Source organism: Lissotriton helveticus, chromosome 4_1 (genome assembly GCF_964261635.1).
Source record: "Lissotriton helveticus chromosome 4_1, aLisHel1.1, whole genome shotgun sequence".
NCBI classification, from domain to species: domain Eukaryota; kingdom Metazoa; phylum Chordata; class Amphibia; order Caudata; family Salamandridae; genus Lissotriton; species Lissotriton helveticus.
Window position 1 is genome coordinate 927802754 of NC_136063.1, and position 18888 is coordinate 927821641.

The 18888-nt window shown below is 37.9% G+C and overlaps 1 protein-coding gene across 1 annotated transcript in view; it reads right to left on the bottom strand.

The window, feature by feature from the left end:
• Nucleotides 1–18888, bottom strand: part of GPLD1 (glycosylphosphatidylinositol specific phospholipase D1) — a 586386-nt gene that overhangs the window by 114226 nt on the left and 453272 nt on the right. The window contains exons 19-20 of the mRNA XM_078685714.1: nt 1257–1359; nt 1072–1165 (exon numbers count right to left, since the gene is read on the bottom strand). Coding sequence (XP_078541840.1) covers nt 1072–1165; nt 1257–1359 — 197 coding nt within the window. The remainder of the gene's footprint in view (nt 1–1071; nt 1166–1256; nt 1360–18888) is intronic.

An 18888-nucleotide genomic window follows, 5' to 3' on the forward strand; every position in this document is an offset into this window, starting at 1 on the left:
ACTGTACTCTTTCCTCCAATAAGAGTAAGAGAATTTGGAACATTCATTAATAGACGTGCACCAAGTGGTTGTTGGTTAGTGTATCTGGTGCATGATGTGCAGCTACATGGGAAACACGTCATATTATCAGGGTAGATATGAAATCTATTCATCATGTGATTAGAAGCCCATGCAATAGTGTCACACAGTGAGTGATTTAAGTAGGTGAGCGAAGACTGTGAGTGAGTGCCTGATGTGAGTGTTAGTGTATGTGAGGGTTGAGATTTGCCAAGCCAACCCCATTACATTGGCTGAATCTCCAAATTATGATTCTCCTACATTTTGCATTTACTACGAAGGGTGTGCCGTAAGGTACATGACTGTCTGGGAGTACCTCCATGTTGCCATTTTTCTTCTGAAATGTGTGGGTGGGAAAGATAGACTGGAAAATACTTGAGATTCTGATGAGATTATTTAACCATGTCGTGGAAGAATTTATGACCTATTATTGTTGCACTTAACATGCAATGGTAGCCTGCATGCATACAACAGCAGTACTTCAGACTTTGATGCCTGTTCCTGATCATGCAATGGTGGACCCTGGATATATGATGTCAGTATCCATTGAATGTGTTGGCTGTACACGCGCATGTAACAACTAAACCTGAGCCTGATCATAGTGCATCTTGCAGATGATGGTCATTCCTTGCATGTGATGTTATACCAAGCACATGCTGGCAGGACCTAGGCATGTGAACTGCCTCCTGATGTTGCACCAATTCACATGATGCCAGGACTGGGGTGTTTAGTGGTAGCAACAAGCTAATTATGGTGGTACCTATCGATATGGCAGTGACTAGGTTTATGAAGGCTGTATGTGTGCGTAAACTGTAGTCAAAGGGTATGTTATATTTGCAGCATCAGAATGGAGTGCACACGCAGAGCATGCACTGTCAATACAATTGACATGCACGAAACACAGTCCATTACAAAAGGGGGAGGCCAAGTTCTGTGCATCTCAGTGGATTCAAACAGAATTTAAGAATTTTTTTGGGGTAAAGTTGCTATCAACAAGTTGTAATGAACACTTACCCTCTAAGGGTGCGCCAGTGGCAAACACATGAGTGACGGTCCCATCAACCGATAGAACTCCACTTGCAAGCGATGACCCCAGTTGACTCTGTTCCTGTCCAAACACAAGGGCGATTATTAACCAGAGATCAGATTATCAACGTTTCTTTTAATTCAATCCCCATGTCACTCAAAAAATGTCTTACCTTGTCTCCAGATATTGAAAAATAGGGAACTGTACTTGGTGGTTGATAGCCATACACTTTGCCAAGGCTTGGTTTTTCATCTAGTGAGAAGTCAGGCCTATAACTGAAATAAGAAATCACAAGTTGCTGTATATGTTTGTTGCAGAGATTAAGGGCAAACTTTGGGTAGAACAATCATTAAAAGGAAGCACGGTATGCCACCAGCTAAATATTGTTTATGTTTGAAGTAAAGCCAAAGGGTGCTAAAACATTTTCATGTGCTTGCCCAATTTACATTTTACAAGTCTTCCAGTGAAATTGCTCTGCTAAATTCATATTTGTCAGCAGAATGAAGGAAACATTGCCTTCAGTCAACCTCCGCAGTGGAGAAAGTCACCCATGCTGATCCCAGAGTCACAGGTCATCAATTACTAGCTCTCAATTAACAGAAAAGCAAGTTTAACTAGGAAATAGGCAGCACTACCACCTAAAGGTCAATTAAATTCGATCTTCTGGCAGCTAGTATAAACTAATACGTTTTTGTCTCCCTGGCTTGGGCTTTATTGATTTTATTATTTGTTGAGAAATTGTAGCATTTCCATCAGAAACGTCGCACTAAAGAAATAATGGCATTACATAGACCAGTGCTACCCAAACATTTAAGAATTATGACCTACTTTTTAGAACTTACATAACCCACATAGCTTTAATGGACATGAGAAGGTGATTTTTTTCATGTAACTAAAACATTGTATGGTAGTACACTGGGATTTTTCCATTGAAATGCCCACTAAATTTGCCCAGGCATACCGTTTTACTGATAACACTACATTGCACACAAATGATAATATGTGGAAATCGGGGTTCAATGCATATTTATTACTTGTGCATACCCAAGTAAAATATCTTGATTTGTTCTGATCCTATTACAATCTTTGGTTCCATTACACTTCTGAATTACAAAAAAGTGCTTCATTTTTGCTTTCCTAACTGCTGAATGTATACAGTCTGTTTACAGGTATTTATAATGTAATGTGTGTTACAAAAACATTAGATCACTTCAGCCCTTTCTTTCACCCTAGTGTACACCAGCAAGATTGTCACATGATTGATTTTATTTTTCTTTCTCTGACCACAAAGTGGGAGGAGCTTGTAAACACCATGTCAAAAAGCATAAGCAGCAATTTGTCAGAACACATAGCTTGAAATTTGACATCTGTCTTTGAAGCGCAACAAACGTGACAAGATAAATGCAGAATTTTAAGGAATCTTAATTTATAGCTTGGACTTTCGCTACCCATCAAAACATTTCTCAAGTCCAACCAGTTGGTGGCGACCTACAATTTAGGAAACAATGACAGACCAATGCGATATGGTGATTGACGATAACCAAAGTGATCTTTTGTGATGAGGGTAAATTGAACAAGTTGCATTGATATAGTTGGGGAACATCTTATAGGGGAACATATTAAAACACCATATATGTTTACAGTGGTGTAAGACAATTGGTTAAATCATTACTTGTGACTTTTCTATCGTGCCATGAATTTTTATGATTTTTTTTGAAGTCTTGGAGAAAAGGACTTGCAGAATATTCTGTTTTTAGCGAATTCTAGTGCAAAATGCATAGTGGGTAAAAGGTAAGGAATCTGGAACTGGCGTGATCCAGCTAAAAAGCTGGTTATTCTTTGCACAACACAAACTGAACATGAGAACGAAAAAAGCACATATAAAATTCATGTGCACCTTGAACATGTTATACAAATGTCAAAGAATATTGAGAAAATGTATAGTCAAGCACTATAAAAGAGTGCTTAGATTGTAGAAATAGAAGAATGTCATATAATGTGTGTCTAACTTGCCTAACATTTGAATTTCGTGGAGGATTTTAAAACCATGTTGAAACAGAAACTCATAAAAATGTATTTTCTGCAATTGCACACTTAATAAGAAATTAATATATGTTAACTAGTTATTGATGCATTATTGAACTTCAGTTGCAATTGCGTGAATTCTTATAATGAAAACGAATGAAAAATGCTTAAGAAACTGTCTTCTTCTGTTCTTATTGTAATGCACTTATAACTTTGGATAGTTAGTGCATAATCTATGTGTCAAGAGTTAGAAACTTCAAACTCTCCAAAGTTATTCTTTATAGCAATAGAGACTTAGATTTCCTAAAATTAAAAAGTTATATACAAATATAAATATGGATTGCACAGATACATTTTGAAAATGTGGTAGTAGGCCACTCTTACTAATGAATGATTTTGTGAAATAATTTATTACACTTGATTACTTAACTAATGAATTAATTGAATCACATTTGCTTATATCGAAAATGCACACATACATATATGTATTTAATTTATTGTCTTTAATGCTTTAACTTGGCTTTATTTCTTAGGCATGTACTTTCTCATGATGATGGGAGAGAATTGTACTTCAGCCTACTCATGTAGTTTTCTTGTACTTTCCCATGGCTTTCTAGAATTAAAAAAGACATTGATGAACTCAAAATACCCAACTAATTATTATCCTGTTTCATTTCTATCATACCCATTTCTATTACACTTTACACAGTTATTGAAGAAATCAGTAACATAACATCTCCAACAAGCATTGGCATAGCCAATAGGTCTCGCTTTTGGGACCTTATAAGTGTTTAGTTATCCAGCACAATATCCTTGGTGCAACAACATGAACTGTTGCATGGCTAAACACTTATAAGGTCCCAAAGGCGAGACCTATTGAGGGCTCCGAAGCTGATAGGGCTTCTTTAGTGCTGGTCACCCACCTAGGTGACAAGTGTCTCAGCATAGCAGTGGATGGAAATTGTTTGCCACTAATAGATGCCCTCCCACCTCCTGGGCTGTGCCCGGTTTTCCAGGAAAAGCACAAAGTTCTGAGGGATAAAAGTGACCTGAAGAGGGGCAGTGTCCTGAAGAAGAGTAGTTAAGGCCCTACTGAGATGGTAGCAAGAAGAAAGAGAAGTCCAGTGTCATGAGCTCCCATCACTCAACAGCAGACTAAAACCAAGAGTAACAAGTTGGTGGGATTCTAAGGGAGGACAGAGCTTGGATTTACTTCACAAGAGTAGCGGGGTACAAGTAGTATCAATTGATGTTTCCAATGCATACACCCAGTAACATTTCTTGACAAAGCACATGATATTTAACATAAAAATTCACATGTTCAATTACATCCCCCATATTTCGCTCAAACCCTCATGTAAGAGCATTGAGATGCCTCAAATGAAGATGTGTTAGGTCATGGAAAGTCATCCTAGTAGGATAATTACTGACCCACTCCTTCCGCGATGTAAGTGCATGAGAGGCTCTGAGTGGCTGGTAAGTGCGGTCACTGACCCTGGGGGAAGGAAGAAGAGGACAAAGGTGGGTTACATGGGGTATTAGACCCCCATCCTTCTGGTGGTGATGCCCCGAGAGGTGACAAGCCAAGGTGTAAATGAAGCTTATGTGCGGTGGGGAGCCACAGCCCCTCATCCCTCCACAAAGAAAACTAATGATGCCCTCCACAGTAACATTTGTGGAGGGCAGATCACCAGATGCCCACCTGGAGCAGCCTTTGAGGAAAAGAGGCCCTCACAGAGAGGCCACTCCACCACAAGGGAGTGCCCCTTCCAGAGCGATCAAGAAGGGAGAGACTGCTTGCAGAGGGACTGTGGGTTGAGGGCTTGGGGTCAGACCATGAAGGTGGTGCAGCCGATGGTAGCAGGGTCATGGCGGGGAGAGTCACCCTTGAGATTACGGGTGTTGCAGCCTGAGGGACCTTGGAGGGGAAGGGACCGGTGCCTGAACAGGGGCAATGGCAGAGGAGGCTGGAGGGGCATGGAGGTGAACGATCCTACCTGCAAAGGGCTCCAGAGGAGACAGTCGAGGAGGTCAGCAGGGGGCAGAGCTGTTCCCTGGTGGGAACCATGGAGGTGGCAGAGAATCCTTGTGGATATATATATATATATATATATATATATATATATATATATGAACAGAACCTCCAGCGAAGCAAGAAGGAAGAGGCCACATGGGGTCACAGGAGAAAGCCTTTAATTGGAAAGCGGAGTAAGCATATATATATATATATATATATATATATATATATATATATTCACTGAAAAAACCATAGGTTATAGACCATATATAGTTAGGAATTAGCATTTACAAAACCTTATTTTACCCACACAAAACCATTGAAATTCGCATATATAGTTAGTTGCACTAACTATATATCGCGCACCCGCAATCCACTGCTGATCATGTCACATATTACATCATTCATGACATGTTTAGTGACATCACTGATGACATCACTGATGACATCTCAAATGACATCACTGATGACATCACTGATGACATCTCAAATGACATCACTGATGACATCACTGATGACATCACTGATGACATCTCAAATGACATCACTGATGACATCACTGATGACATCTCAAATGACATCACTGATGACATCATTGATGACATCTCATTTGACATTACTGATCACATCACTGATGACATCACTCATGTGATAATACGATGAACCTCTTCAGACTCTAATATAACCTTAGATACACTCAGTGTAAACAGACACTCACAGACTGTCACTCATCCATGGAGTTACTCACACACCTAGTCAGTCATGCAAAGAATCAATCACACCTCCATTTCCTCAACTATACAGTTATACACACCTTACTTATTCAAACATATACTAACACATATTTACTCTCTTATACAATCCCTGATACAAGTTCACAATGATCCATACAGCCACTCACACATTCACTGGCTCTTATGCACAGTTATTTATATATGTCAACTCTCACATGTACTGTGTTTTACATATGTACTTACTTTGACATGTAGCACTGAGATATCCATTCACTCACCAATACACTCATGCACACAGTCAACCGCCCATACAGCTGTTTCCACATGCACTTTTGAACCCATACATCTAGTGAATCAACTGCTCACACATCTATGCACAGAGTCATACACCTCCCAGCCATCCACACACACACTCAGTCTCCCATACAAATACTTGGGCAACCAATCAATAACACATATAGTTACTCATATAGCTACTGATCAACACATGCAGCAGTTTACAGAACAACAGACATAATGATGCACAAATTAAGACAGTTTAGTCACTAACCCATGCACTCAGTGAGACACATTTAATCACTCACTCATACAGTCAGTCATGCACCTACTAAATCCTTCATCCAGACACTTATACATCCACTCATTCTTCAATATGTAAGACATATTTTAACTTTACAGAAACATACAGTCACTGGATGTTGTCATCAGTGATGTCATCAGTGATGTCATTTGAGATGTCATCAGTGATGTCATCAGTGATGTCACTGACCATGTCATGAATGATGTAATATGTGACATGATCAGCAGTGGATTGCGGGTGCGCGATATATAGTTACTGCAACTAACTATATATGCGAATTTCAATGGTTTTGTGTGGGTAAAATAAGGTTTTGTAAATGCTAATTCCTAACTATATATGGTCTATAACCTATGGTTTTTTCAGTGAATTTTCAAGGTTTTGTAAATGCTAATTCCTAACTATATATGGTCTATAACCTATGGTTTTTTCAGTGAATTTCAATGGTTTTTTAATAGCAAATATCAAAAGCTGTAAAATGTATTCTTCTTTTAAAGGAAAAATATATTTTATATGTATTTAATATAATTTTTTTATGTATATACATTTTTTGAGGGAACGAATTTATCAACTATCATGCTGAAGAAGAGTGTGGGGAAAAAAACCCAAAGAGGAGGACTAAGAGGAAAGAACAATCAGTTCAAAAATACAATTGCTTTAAAGCATGAAGTGCTTTTCCACACATTTACATTTAAATAACCCATATTAGAACATACAAAATATCTACAGAGGAGACGGTGTACATTGAATTTTAGACTCTTCATTGGTACATACATGTTGGTACTTACATCACACACACAACACAACAGCTCTATTCAGAGCTACCCTACCTCAAAGCACTCTAAAATATTATTTTAATATTTCCCTTGGTTTTCCCCTTGTTACGCTTTCCGGAACGCTACCCGGTGCGCGGACCGGGCGCTAACCGTGCAAAAATTTGAAAAAAAAAGGTGTTTTTTTTTTACATATATGGGCCTCCTCAGCCACCCTCAGAAAACCTAGGGGGTCAGGATATGTCTCCCGTGCCCCCTTATACCCATTCCCAACATTGTTTATCCTCCATCTTGTGACTAAATTCGTCCGAAACACAAGATGGCGCACTCCCGTTACGCTACCGGTGAGCTACCCGGTTCGCGTACCGGGTAGCGCTTCCACCGCGAAAAATCGGAAAAAAATTATTTTATTGTTTTGCCCCGCGGGGCCCTTTAATAGCCCCCACATCAATCCTAGGGGGTCAGGAGGGGTCTACCTTTCCCCCTTTCATTCATTTCCCCCTTCGTTTATTTCCACCTCTTGTCTCTCGATCCTACCAAGAGACAAGATGGCGGCCGCTCCGGAGTGGTTAGAATGTTGACAGTCACCGGAGAGCCAATCCGCTTCTCCTCGCGAAGTTCTGTTACGCGTCTGGTACGCGAACCGGGGCGCTAACCGGGACGCTGTCACAGATATATATATTTTTTTGAACGTTAATTTCTCAAAATCCACTGGAGCACATATCTTGAGACCTAGCAAAGGCACATCGGGCAAACAGTCTCTACAATTTTGCCAAGTTTCATAGAAATCCATTCAGCCGATCGAGCTAAAAGTGAGTCCAACCGCCCTATGGAAAACTCAATGTTAAAAACATGTTTTGGGACCCCCCTTTTTTCTCGGCCCCCGCTTGACAAAACCCCCCCCAAACTTTTAGGGGACGCTCAGAAACAGAATGTGCCATGTTCATGAAAATTTCAGCCAATTCCGTCCATCAACGCCAAAGTTATTCAACATAGAATTTTCAGAAATCCCTATTCAAAAAAATCCTAACTATATATACCTACTGGCGACCGCCAGTAGGTAATATATATATATATATATATATATATATATATATATATATATATATATATATATATATATATATATATATATATATATATATATATATGTATATATATATATATATATATATGTATATATATATATATATGTATATTACCTACTGGCGGTCGCCAGTAGGTATATATGGTTAGGATTTTTTCCCTATGGGATTTTTGAAAATTCTATGTCTAATAACTTTGGCGTTTGTGGACAGAATTGGCTGAAATTTTCAGGAAAATGGAACATTTTGTTTCTGAGCAGCCCTTGGAAATTTGGGGGGGTTTCGTCAAGGGGGGGCCGAGAAAAAAGGGGGGTCCCAAAACGTGTTTTTAACATTGAGTTTTCCATAGGGCGGTTGGCCTCACTTTTAGCCCGAACGGCTGAATGGATTTCCATGAAACTTGGCAAAATTGTAGGGACTGGTAGCCCGATGTGCCTTTTTTAGGTCTCAATATATGTGCTCCAGTGGATTTTGAGAAATTAACGTTTAAAAAAAGATATATATCTGTAAGCGCGCTCCGGGCAGCGCTCCGGTCCGCGGACCTTAAGCGTACCGGAACTTCGCGTAGCTAAGCTGATTGGCTCTCCGGTGTCTGTCAACATTCTAAACAGTCCGGAGCGGCCGCCATCTTGTCTCTCGGTAGGACTGAGAGACAAGAGGAGGCCAAAACAAAGGCGAAAATTACCATAAGGGGGCATACTAGATCCTCCCTGACCCCCTAGGTTTAATGTGGAGGTTTTAAAAGGGCCCCGCGGGGCAAAAAATACAAAAAAATGTTTTGTTTTTTTTTTGCCTGGGGAGCGCCCGGTTCGCGAACCGGGAAGCGTTCTGGGCAGCGTACTGCAATGAAAAATGAATGATAGACTTTTCAAATGCTGTATGTTAATTGATTGTTGTTTTTGTTGATTATTTTTTATTTTCTTTATTTTTTAAGCATTTTTTTTAATGTGATTGTGTTTCATAATTTATTAAACTTTCTAACATTTCATTGTCAGAAATTTCATAATTATCATGGAATATACATTGTAGTCTCTGAGGGTGTAAAATGTCCTCATTTGCAAGGAGGTTATCTACTGCTTGTACACATTGCAGTAGTTCATTGTCCCAAGTTTCATCGAAAAATTCAATGTCAATTTGATCAATTGTATCAATCAATTCTTGGCTGCTGTCTTGCAGGTCCATTTCAAAAGAAACTTGGTTTTCGCCTTCCATTTTGCCTGAAATTTGAATTAAAAAATATATATTAGTAGAGATAGGGCAATGTTGGGAATAATTTTAGATAGGCATTTTTTATCAGTGAATTTATCTTTGGGCAGTGTATAGTATCAGAGTGGAAGTAGGAATATAAAAATGTGTATGTGATTTAACGTAAGTAAATTCATAATTATACAAGAGAAGCCTAACTCCATCCATAACTATAACAGAGAAGTCTCTCTAAATCTATAACTACTACAGAGGGATAGTATATATCTATCAGAAAAAGTTTACCATATTAACTTATAGTGCACAATATACTTCAGTTTTAAAAATAAAAACTTACCTTTAGAAAGAAGTTGAAGGAATTAGTGAAAATACTATTGAAATGTACAGCAAGAAGTAGTAGTCAAAATGGCTGTGTTTCCTTCTCTTCCTTTATATATATTCAGGTATATAACCAATGAAATGTCAGGTAAAAAAAATAGAAAATGAAAGTAACATTTTCATTGGTTGTCAATTCCAACACTTCAGATGTGTTTTGTGAAGTAATTTACCTCAGGGTATTTAGAGAGGTCTACAGGCTAAATGACTAAATGGAATTCCAATCAAATTTGTGAAAATGGTAGGGATTGGTATGTAGTATGAGCTAATCTATATTTGGTGAAATTGTCTCCAGTGGCTTTTCTGTGAACTACTTTCCCACCTTTTTTGATGGTGCGCTTCCCAGGGAGCGACCCGGTACGCGAACCGTTGAGCGCCCCGGTTCGCGAACCTTAAGCGTTCCGGGAGTCCACCATTTTGTGTTTCGGTCGAATTAAGATACAAGATGGAGGGCAAATAATGTTCAGAATGGGTAGAAGGGGGCACGGTAGACTTATCTTGACACCCTAGGTTTTGTGAGGGTGGCTGAGGAGGCTTATATGTGCGGAAAAAAACCATTTTTTAAAAAAATTTCGCGAGGTTAGCTCCCGGTTCGCGTCCGGGTAGCGCCCCAGGGAGCGTATTTTGTTGGAAATTAGTGAAAAATGTTAGAGTAAAATAATAATTGTGAGTGATCAGATGTAGGGTAGCTCTGAGAAGAGCTTTTGGGTTTATGGTACATTTAGGTACTTATAAGTAGGTACCAATGCACATTCTTAAATTCAGAGTGAAAACTCTGTTGCCCTCATCTGAGAAGTGAACTCCATCTCCTCTGTAGATATCTTGCATGTAGTAACGCAAGTTATTGTTGTACAGGGAGCCCATTCCATGGTCTCTCATGTAAGCTGAAACAGATTTGTTTACATGCTTCCTCGACTTCTCAATTTGTGGACAAAATTGGTTTGACCACCTCCATTTCTGTCTTTGGCATATATTTGAATATACCAAGGCAGTCTGAGGAAAAAGTGCCATTAATTGCTCAAAGGTGTCCTTTAAAAGCATTTCCAGACCTACACCAGTCAAAGTGCCCAAGTCATTACCTCCACAGTGCACAATTAACAGGTCAGGTTTGGGCAAATGCATAAAGGTTTTCACCAATGGTATCAATTGGTGACATTTTAATCCTCTGTGGCCAAACCACTTAATTTCCACATCTTGTAAATTGAGGTTAGGTAATTTCCTGTTTTCAACGTACCTTTGAGCCCAGTGAATATAACTATGTCCAACAATCCAGACAGAAAACATGGTGAGAGAAGGTTCTCCTGCAGTCAGATGAAGTGTGGCAATGAAATGGCAGTTGAAAAAATGAGAGTTTAAAATGAAAAAAACTGTGGAGTTTCTGTGTTCATGAAGCAGTAACAGTGATTGGTGGATTTTGATTGCTGAAAACAGAAAGTTAGGGTGCACGGATGTGTTCTTTGAAAGATGTATTTTGAATGGTCAATAAAAAATCATTAAATGAAAGAATGCACTGGATATGCAGGTGCACTGAGAGTTCAGAGTTCAATTGCAACAAAGTTGTGTGAACTTGCAAACACCAGAAGTCTTCCAAGAGGTGGTTGCCATGCAGAAAAGACAGAAAGGGCAGAGGGGGGAAGGGTTTTCATTTGAAAAAAAGTGAGGGAAGAGTTTTGATTGGGTGACATGAGAAATATGTGTGAAGAATTACAGCATTTCTGTGCTTTTGATAGCTGCAGACTCTGGAGTGCATACCTTTTGCTCTGCTGAAGACAAATTGGTGTGTTTCTGAGACTGTTTTCAAACTCAAAGTATTTGCTAAGGTGAGAAAATATTTCTTTAATTTAGATAGAGAATAGTGTGCTTTAAGGAGAAAATTATGAATTATGTGGCGCAAATTGCTTGTAAATATGCTCCCACCTGTGCATGGAAAATTTAGATTTTGAATGTTTGTGTTACATAGCCATGTTAAAAGTGACCCAACCATGCAGGAAAGGCAATCAAAAAACGCTTTTATGTGTCTTAAGGACATTTTAAGTAATTTTCCCATGTGCAGTGTTTTGAAATTATGAATTGAAAATCGTTTTTGAGGTAAAGGAATTGTTTTTAAATTTATGACAAGGACATAATGGTGTATGCTTCTTTATAAGGCAATTGACTGTCCCTGATGTTATTTTTCCCATTTTAATGTAAGACTTTTCTCTGTGGCGCAAATTGCTTGTAAATATGCTCCCACCTGTGCATGGTAAATTTAAATTTTAAATGTTTGTGTTACATAGCCATGTTAAAAGTGACCCAACCATGCTGGAAAGGCAATCAAAAAACGCTTTCATGTGTCTTAATGACATTTTAAGTCATTTTCCCATGTGCAGTGTTTTGAAATTATGATTTGAAAATCGTTTTTGGGGTAAAGGAATTGTTTTTAAATTCATGACAAGGACATAATGGTGTATGCTTCTTTATAAGGCAATTGACTGTCCCTGATGTTATTTTTCTCATTTTAGTGTAAGACCTTTCTCTGTGGCGCAAATTGCTTGTAAATATGCTCCCACATGTGCATGGAAAATTTAGATTTTGAATGTTTGTGTTACATAGCCATGTTAAAAGTGACCCAACCATGCTGGAAAGGCAATCAAAAAACGCTTTCATGTGTCTTAATGACATTTTAAGTCATTTTCCCATGTGCAGTGTTTTGAAATTATGATTTGAAAATCGTTTTTGGGGTAAAGGAATTGTTTTTAAATTCATGACAAGGACATAATGGTGTATGCTTCTTTATAAGGCAATTGACTGTCCCTGATGTTATTTTTCTCATTTTAGTGTAAGACCTTTCTCTGTGGCGCAAATTGCTTGTAAATATGCTCCCACATGTGCATGGAAAATTTAGATTTTGAATGTTTGTGTTACATAGCCATGTTAAAAGTGACCCAACCATGCAGGAAAGGCAATCAAAAAACGCTTTTATGTGTCTTAAGGACATTTTAAGTAATTTTCCCATGTGTAGTGTTTTGAAATTATGATTTGAAAATCGTTTTTGAGGTAAAGGAATGTTGTTAAAATTTATGTGCGCCATATGCCCCCAAATTTCTTTTTCAGGGGTGCAGCAGGGTGTTATTGAGACACCCCTGCAGCTTTGGAAAAATTCCTAATTTGTGATGAGCACATTGTTAATCGCAAATTGCACCTTCATTTATATGAGCCTCCTAGCCCATGGAAATGAATGGGTAATTTGCAATTAGCAATTTTCTCATCGCAAATTTGGAATGGTAAAGAATCGCTATTTATTCCTTAAAATTCGCTTTTTTGGAAATGCAATATAGTTATATGATACATATGGCGGTTGATGTCTAACAAGATAAGAAGCTTAGGCATACATTTATGATGACTGGCGCAATGAAGTAGAAATCACTTACTTCATTGGTAGAGCTTTACATGTATTATCTCCTCTGTATTCTTCATCAAGCGTAACTTTAATCTGCAATCCTGAGTAGGCCTCACTTTAAACAAACCTCTGGATAGGCCACATCTTATTGTTATCTTGATTTAATCATTTAAAATGCTAGGGACAGATTTATGATAGGTGTATGCCTCTTTTGCGCCACTTAGAAAACATTGTCCATGGGGAAATGACTTAAAATGTCCTTAAGACACATGAATGTGTTTTTTTAAAACGTTTGCAATTTTTTTGGGTCACTTTTAACATGGCTATGTGACTCAAACAGTCAAAATCTAAATTCGCCATGCACAGGTGGGAGCATATTTACAAGGAATGTGCTCCATGGGGAAAGGTCTTATAATGTAATATGGGAAAAATGACATCAGAGACACTGAAATGCCTTATAGAGAAGCATACACCATTATGTCCTTGTCATAAATTTGCAAACCATTACTTTTCCCCAAAAACGATTTTCAAATCATAATTTGAAAACACTGCACATGTGGAAATGACTTAAAATGTCCTTAATTCAAAATGTGCGATTCCTTAAATGCAATGTATCAAACAAAAAATATGTAAAAAATGATATTAAGGATTTGGAAACTACCACCAACTTCTAGTTTGTGGTAATTTGCGAATTCTTTTCAAAAAGCATTTTTTTCCAAAAAACAAAAGGTCCCATATGACGCCCATACATGCCCTTAGGGCATGTAGGTGTGCCATATGCCCCCAAATTTATTTTTCAGGGGTGCAGCAGGGTGTTCTTGAGATACCACTGCACGCTTGAAAAAATTCCTATTTTGTGATGAGCTAATTGCTAATCGCAAATTGCAACCTTCATTCCTATGAGCCTCCTAGCCCATGGAAATGAATGGGTAATTTGCAATTAGCAATTTGCTCATTGCAAATTAGGAATAGTAAAGAATTGCTATTTATTCCTTAAAATTTGCTATTTAGGAAATGCAAAATAGTTTGATGGTACATATGGTGGTTCATCTGTAACAAGATAAGAAGCTTAGGGATACATTTATGATGACTGGCGCAATAAAGTGGACATTACTTACTTCATTGGTAGGCCTTTACATGTATTATCTCCTCTGTATTCTTCATCAAGCGTAACTTTAATCTGCAATCCTGAGTAGGCCCCAACTTAAACAAACTTTTGGATAGGCCACACCTTATTGTCATCCTGGATTAATCATTTAAAATGGTAGGGACAGATTTATGATAGGTGTATGCCTCTTTTGTGCCACTGTGCGTCACTTTTATGATGCAACGGCGGTGCTAATTTGCAATTAGCAATTTGCTCATTGCAAATTATGAATGGTAAAGAATTGCTATTTATTCCTTAAAATTTGCTATTTAGGAAATGCAAAATAGTTTGATGGTAGATATGGTGGTTGATCTGTAACAAGATAAGAAGCTTAGGGATACATTTATGATGACTGGCGCAATAAAGTGCACATTACTTACTTCATTGGTAGGCCTTTACATGTATTATCTCCTCTGTATTCTTCATCAAGCGTAACTTTAATCTGCAATCCTGAGTAGGCCTCACCTTAAACAAACCTCTGGATAGGCCACACTTTATCGTCATCCTGGATTAATCATTTAAAATGCTAGGGACAGATTTATGATAGGTGTATGCCTCTTTTGTGCCACTGTGCGTCACTTTTATGATGCAGCGGTGGTGCAAAAGATTTGCTATGAGGCGACAACATTACAAATTGATGCATTTAGGCAGATATGTCATGGTGTAAAAAAAACGTACCACATGAAACCGATGCAGCAGTGATGCAAAAGATGCACCATGTCGTAAGACAGGCCTCACTTGGGGCCATATGTATCAAGCTAATTAGCATTCGCAAAGATCAAAATTCTACGAATTTTGGCCTTTGCGAATGTTAATTAGACAAATGGTATGTATCAAACAAGTTTGATGCAAAATAAGGAGTAGCAAAATTTGCTATTCCTTATTTTGCAATTGCACTGAAGGATTTGCAAATTTTGTGACTACTTAAATGCAATGTATCAAACAAAAAATATGTAAAAAATGACATTAAGGATTTGGAAACTATTGTGGTAAATTGGTGGTAATTTGTGAATTCTTTTCAAAAAGCTTTTCTTTAAAAAAACAAAAGGTCCCATATGACGCCAACACATGCCCTTAGGGCATGTATGTGTGCCATATGCCCCCAAATTTCTTTTTCAGGGGTGCAGCAGGGTGTTCTTGAGACACCCCTGCACCCTTGGAAAAATTCCTAATTTGTGATGAGCAAATTGCTAATCGCAAAATAAACCTTCATTCCTATGAGCCTCCTAGCCCATGGAAATGAATGGGTAACTTGCAATTAGCAATTTGCTCATCGCAAATTAGGAATGGTAAAGAATCGCTATTTATTCCTTAAAATTCGCTATTTAGGAAATGCAAAATATTTTGATGATACATATGGCAGTTCATCTCTAACAAGATAAGAAGCTTAGGGATAGATTTATGATGACTGGTGCATCACCAGGGATGTGCCAGTCATCTTGCGCCGCTGTTCCGCCACCCATGGTGTGCTGCATTTACAATGCGGCGCAGCATGGGGCAAAAACGGCACAGATGCTTGACGCATCTGTGCCGTTAAGGTGGCGCATTGCTGGAGTTGTATCGCAAGTGCGATGCAGCTCCAGCAAGGCTCAGGGGTGCACCATCTCCACAATGTTGCGTCAAGACCTATGCCTGCTTCAAGCAGGCGCAGGGTTTTGACACAGGTTTCTCCTATCTGATTGTAAATGCGGCACACCATGGGTGGCAGAGCAGTGGTGCACGTTAACTGGTGCATGCCTGGGGATGTGCCATTTAACATAAATCTGCCCCTTTACATTTAAGTATGTGCAGGGGACACAGAGTCGGTGAGGCTTATCCAAGGTTAAGAACAGATGAGTCCTGTTCAGTGAAAAATTAGACATAGGCTTCACCTGCTCAGCATCGCTGGACATGGCTAAATAATAGCTGCAAAATGTTACTCTTGTTAAACAATTTTACTATTATAATCTGTGAGATTTGTCTCTTACTCTGCAACATCTCATTGTTGTTATCTTTCTTTAAAGATAAAGACAACCTCAACATGAGCGACAATCTGCAATCAGTTGATTTTGACCTCATCATTGAACTTGTAATTGAAACATCAGTGGATGTTGATCCATTGGATGATTTAAATCCTGAGGATGAAGAAGAGCGTGATGAGGATGCAGATTTGTCCGAATTATATGATATAGGATGGGAAGCTGACCTGCTTGAGCCTTTGGAAATATAAACATTTATTTTTAAAATTTATAATTAATAAAAAGTAAAAAGGTAAACCGTTTAATTTAAAAATAAAGACACCTTCAAAAGCAGGTTATGTGTAGTGTCTTCAATAAAATATTAAAATATGCTCATAAAATTAGATCAGATTCACATATAAAATAGCATAGGTAACATAAATATAAATGTCATTTCTTTTCTGGTATTTCTGTATTGTAAATTTGCCAACGACTAAAAAATCTTCTAATTAAAATGTCAAGTAGTGTGTTAAGTTTTTTATCACTGTTACTGATTTACTGTTTGGTAATAATGGTTAATAAAATTATTTATTATATTTTTCCACAGATTCAACTGCAGATCATTTCAAGATTTCACCATGCCTACAATAGAAAGACAGAGAAAGGCTGCAAAACGTCAAAGACAGCAGGTGAAAAATAATACGCAGCAGTCCTCTAACAAAAAGATTTGTCAAGTCACGAAGAAAGCACCGGGTAAGAGCACAAAACACTTTATAAGAAATATGTGTAATAAAAAAAATATTACTACAGAAAATGTTTCAGTCCATAAAACGAGAAGGAAATCAAATGGAAAAGAAAGGCCAATGAAAAATGTTACTGCTAGAGCAAGAGATAACTCTGTGCATGATAGTAGAAGGAAACAACAGTTTAGGGAGATCCGTAAACGAATGTTCCGGAACAGGATAATTGGCAATTTGTTAAAAAATATTAAGAAAGGTCAACATAAACTAGTTTTTTATAAGACAAAAAAAAAAGTTGAGAAAGTTATTGATCAGGCATTTGAAATTAAACGTAAGTTATTTATTTTGATAATCAATAGAATTAGGAAGCTAAACAAGGCAATTTTTGATTTCAAAAGAAATAGTAGATGGAAGAGAATAGTTAATCGTAGTAATTTTTGTGAAGTTTTTTCTGGAGAATGGATGCATAGTTCAAGCTGTGAGGCATTTTTTAATGAGGAGAGTTATTTCCAGGATAATGATTTGGTGCATGCAGTTGACACCAGTGGTCGTGCTTATGAAGTAAAAGATGGTTGTCCAGTTGAAAAAGAAAAACTTGTGACAACAGAGGCAGAAGAGGTGTTAGGTAATGAGGTTTTAGGAAGACGTGCTAAGGGTCCTGTGTACACCTGGAAGTGTAGTAGTATTTGCAGTGTGCGACAGGATTCCATCAATTTGCTTTGTGATTTTGTACGGTCATTTAATAAGAAAAGTTTGAAGCAGAAAATGATGTTGTTGCAAGAATTAGATCCTTGCAGAGTAAGAGAAGTGACAGGTTTGCATGGACATTCACTGGCTTGTCTTTCCAGGAGAGTATGCCAGAGTGTTTTTCATCATTTCAGGATGCTAGCAGTGCATCATAACAAAGTGAGGAAATTAGTTAGAATGTTGTATTATGCTAAGAGTCCAGCAATTATGCTTAAACAATTATGCGCTGCTCTTTTGCATGGTTCTGAAATAGATGTGAAGAATATATGTGAAGAAATTGAGTTTTGTTACTTTGGAAGTAAAGAGGAGAATGTTGAAATTGAGCAAGAAGAAGAGGGTCTTGTGGAAGATAGTGTACAGGTTTCCAGTACAGATAATTTCCAGAGGGAAATTGCGACGTTTGAGGTGAAATCAAGTGAGAGGCCGAATTTCACTTGTGTGTGTTGTCGACGCACTTATTATAAGAATCAGACTAAGTTAGTGGATTTATATGCAAAAAGTGAAAGGGAAAATAATAGTGAATGGAAGGATTTTGCAACATACTTGATGGTAGAAAATTGTTTTGATTTGGGATTGGATCAACGTGTGTGTACTTATTGTTGTTGCAAATTAAATCAAAACCAGATGCCTGCTAGAGCAGTTCATAATAATCTGGAATTGGTTGAGATTCCTTCTGAATTGAAGGATTTAAATACTTATGAATCTATTTTGATTCAAAGTATCCATCCCTTTCAGGCTATTGTAAGAATGGAGCCAAAGACAGGGAAATTGCCTCCATCAGATTTACAGAGAGGATTAAAGGGAAGAGTTGTTTATTTGCCTCTAGATTTGAAGAAAAACATTAACACAATTGGAGTAGAAAAAGTGGAAGAGGAACCTCTGGTTATCTTAGTTAATGGGGTTCCGACAAAGAATAAGAAAATATGGCAAGATTTAGTAGATGTTAGGAAAGTTAAAAAGGCAACATTGTATTTGAAAAAAAATAATAAATACTATAAGAATGTATATGTTGCAGAAGAGGAAGTAAGTGAGGAAGAGGATAGCGATTTGTGTGCTGGTCAAATT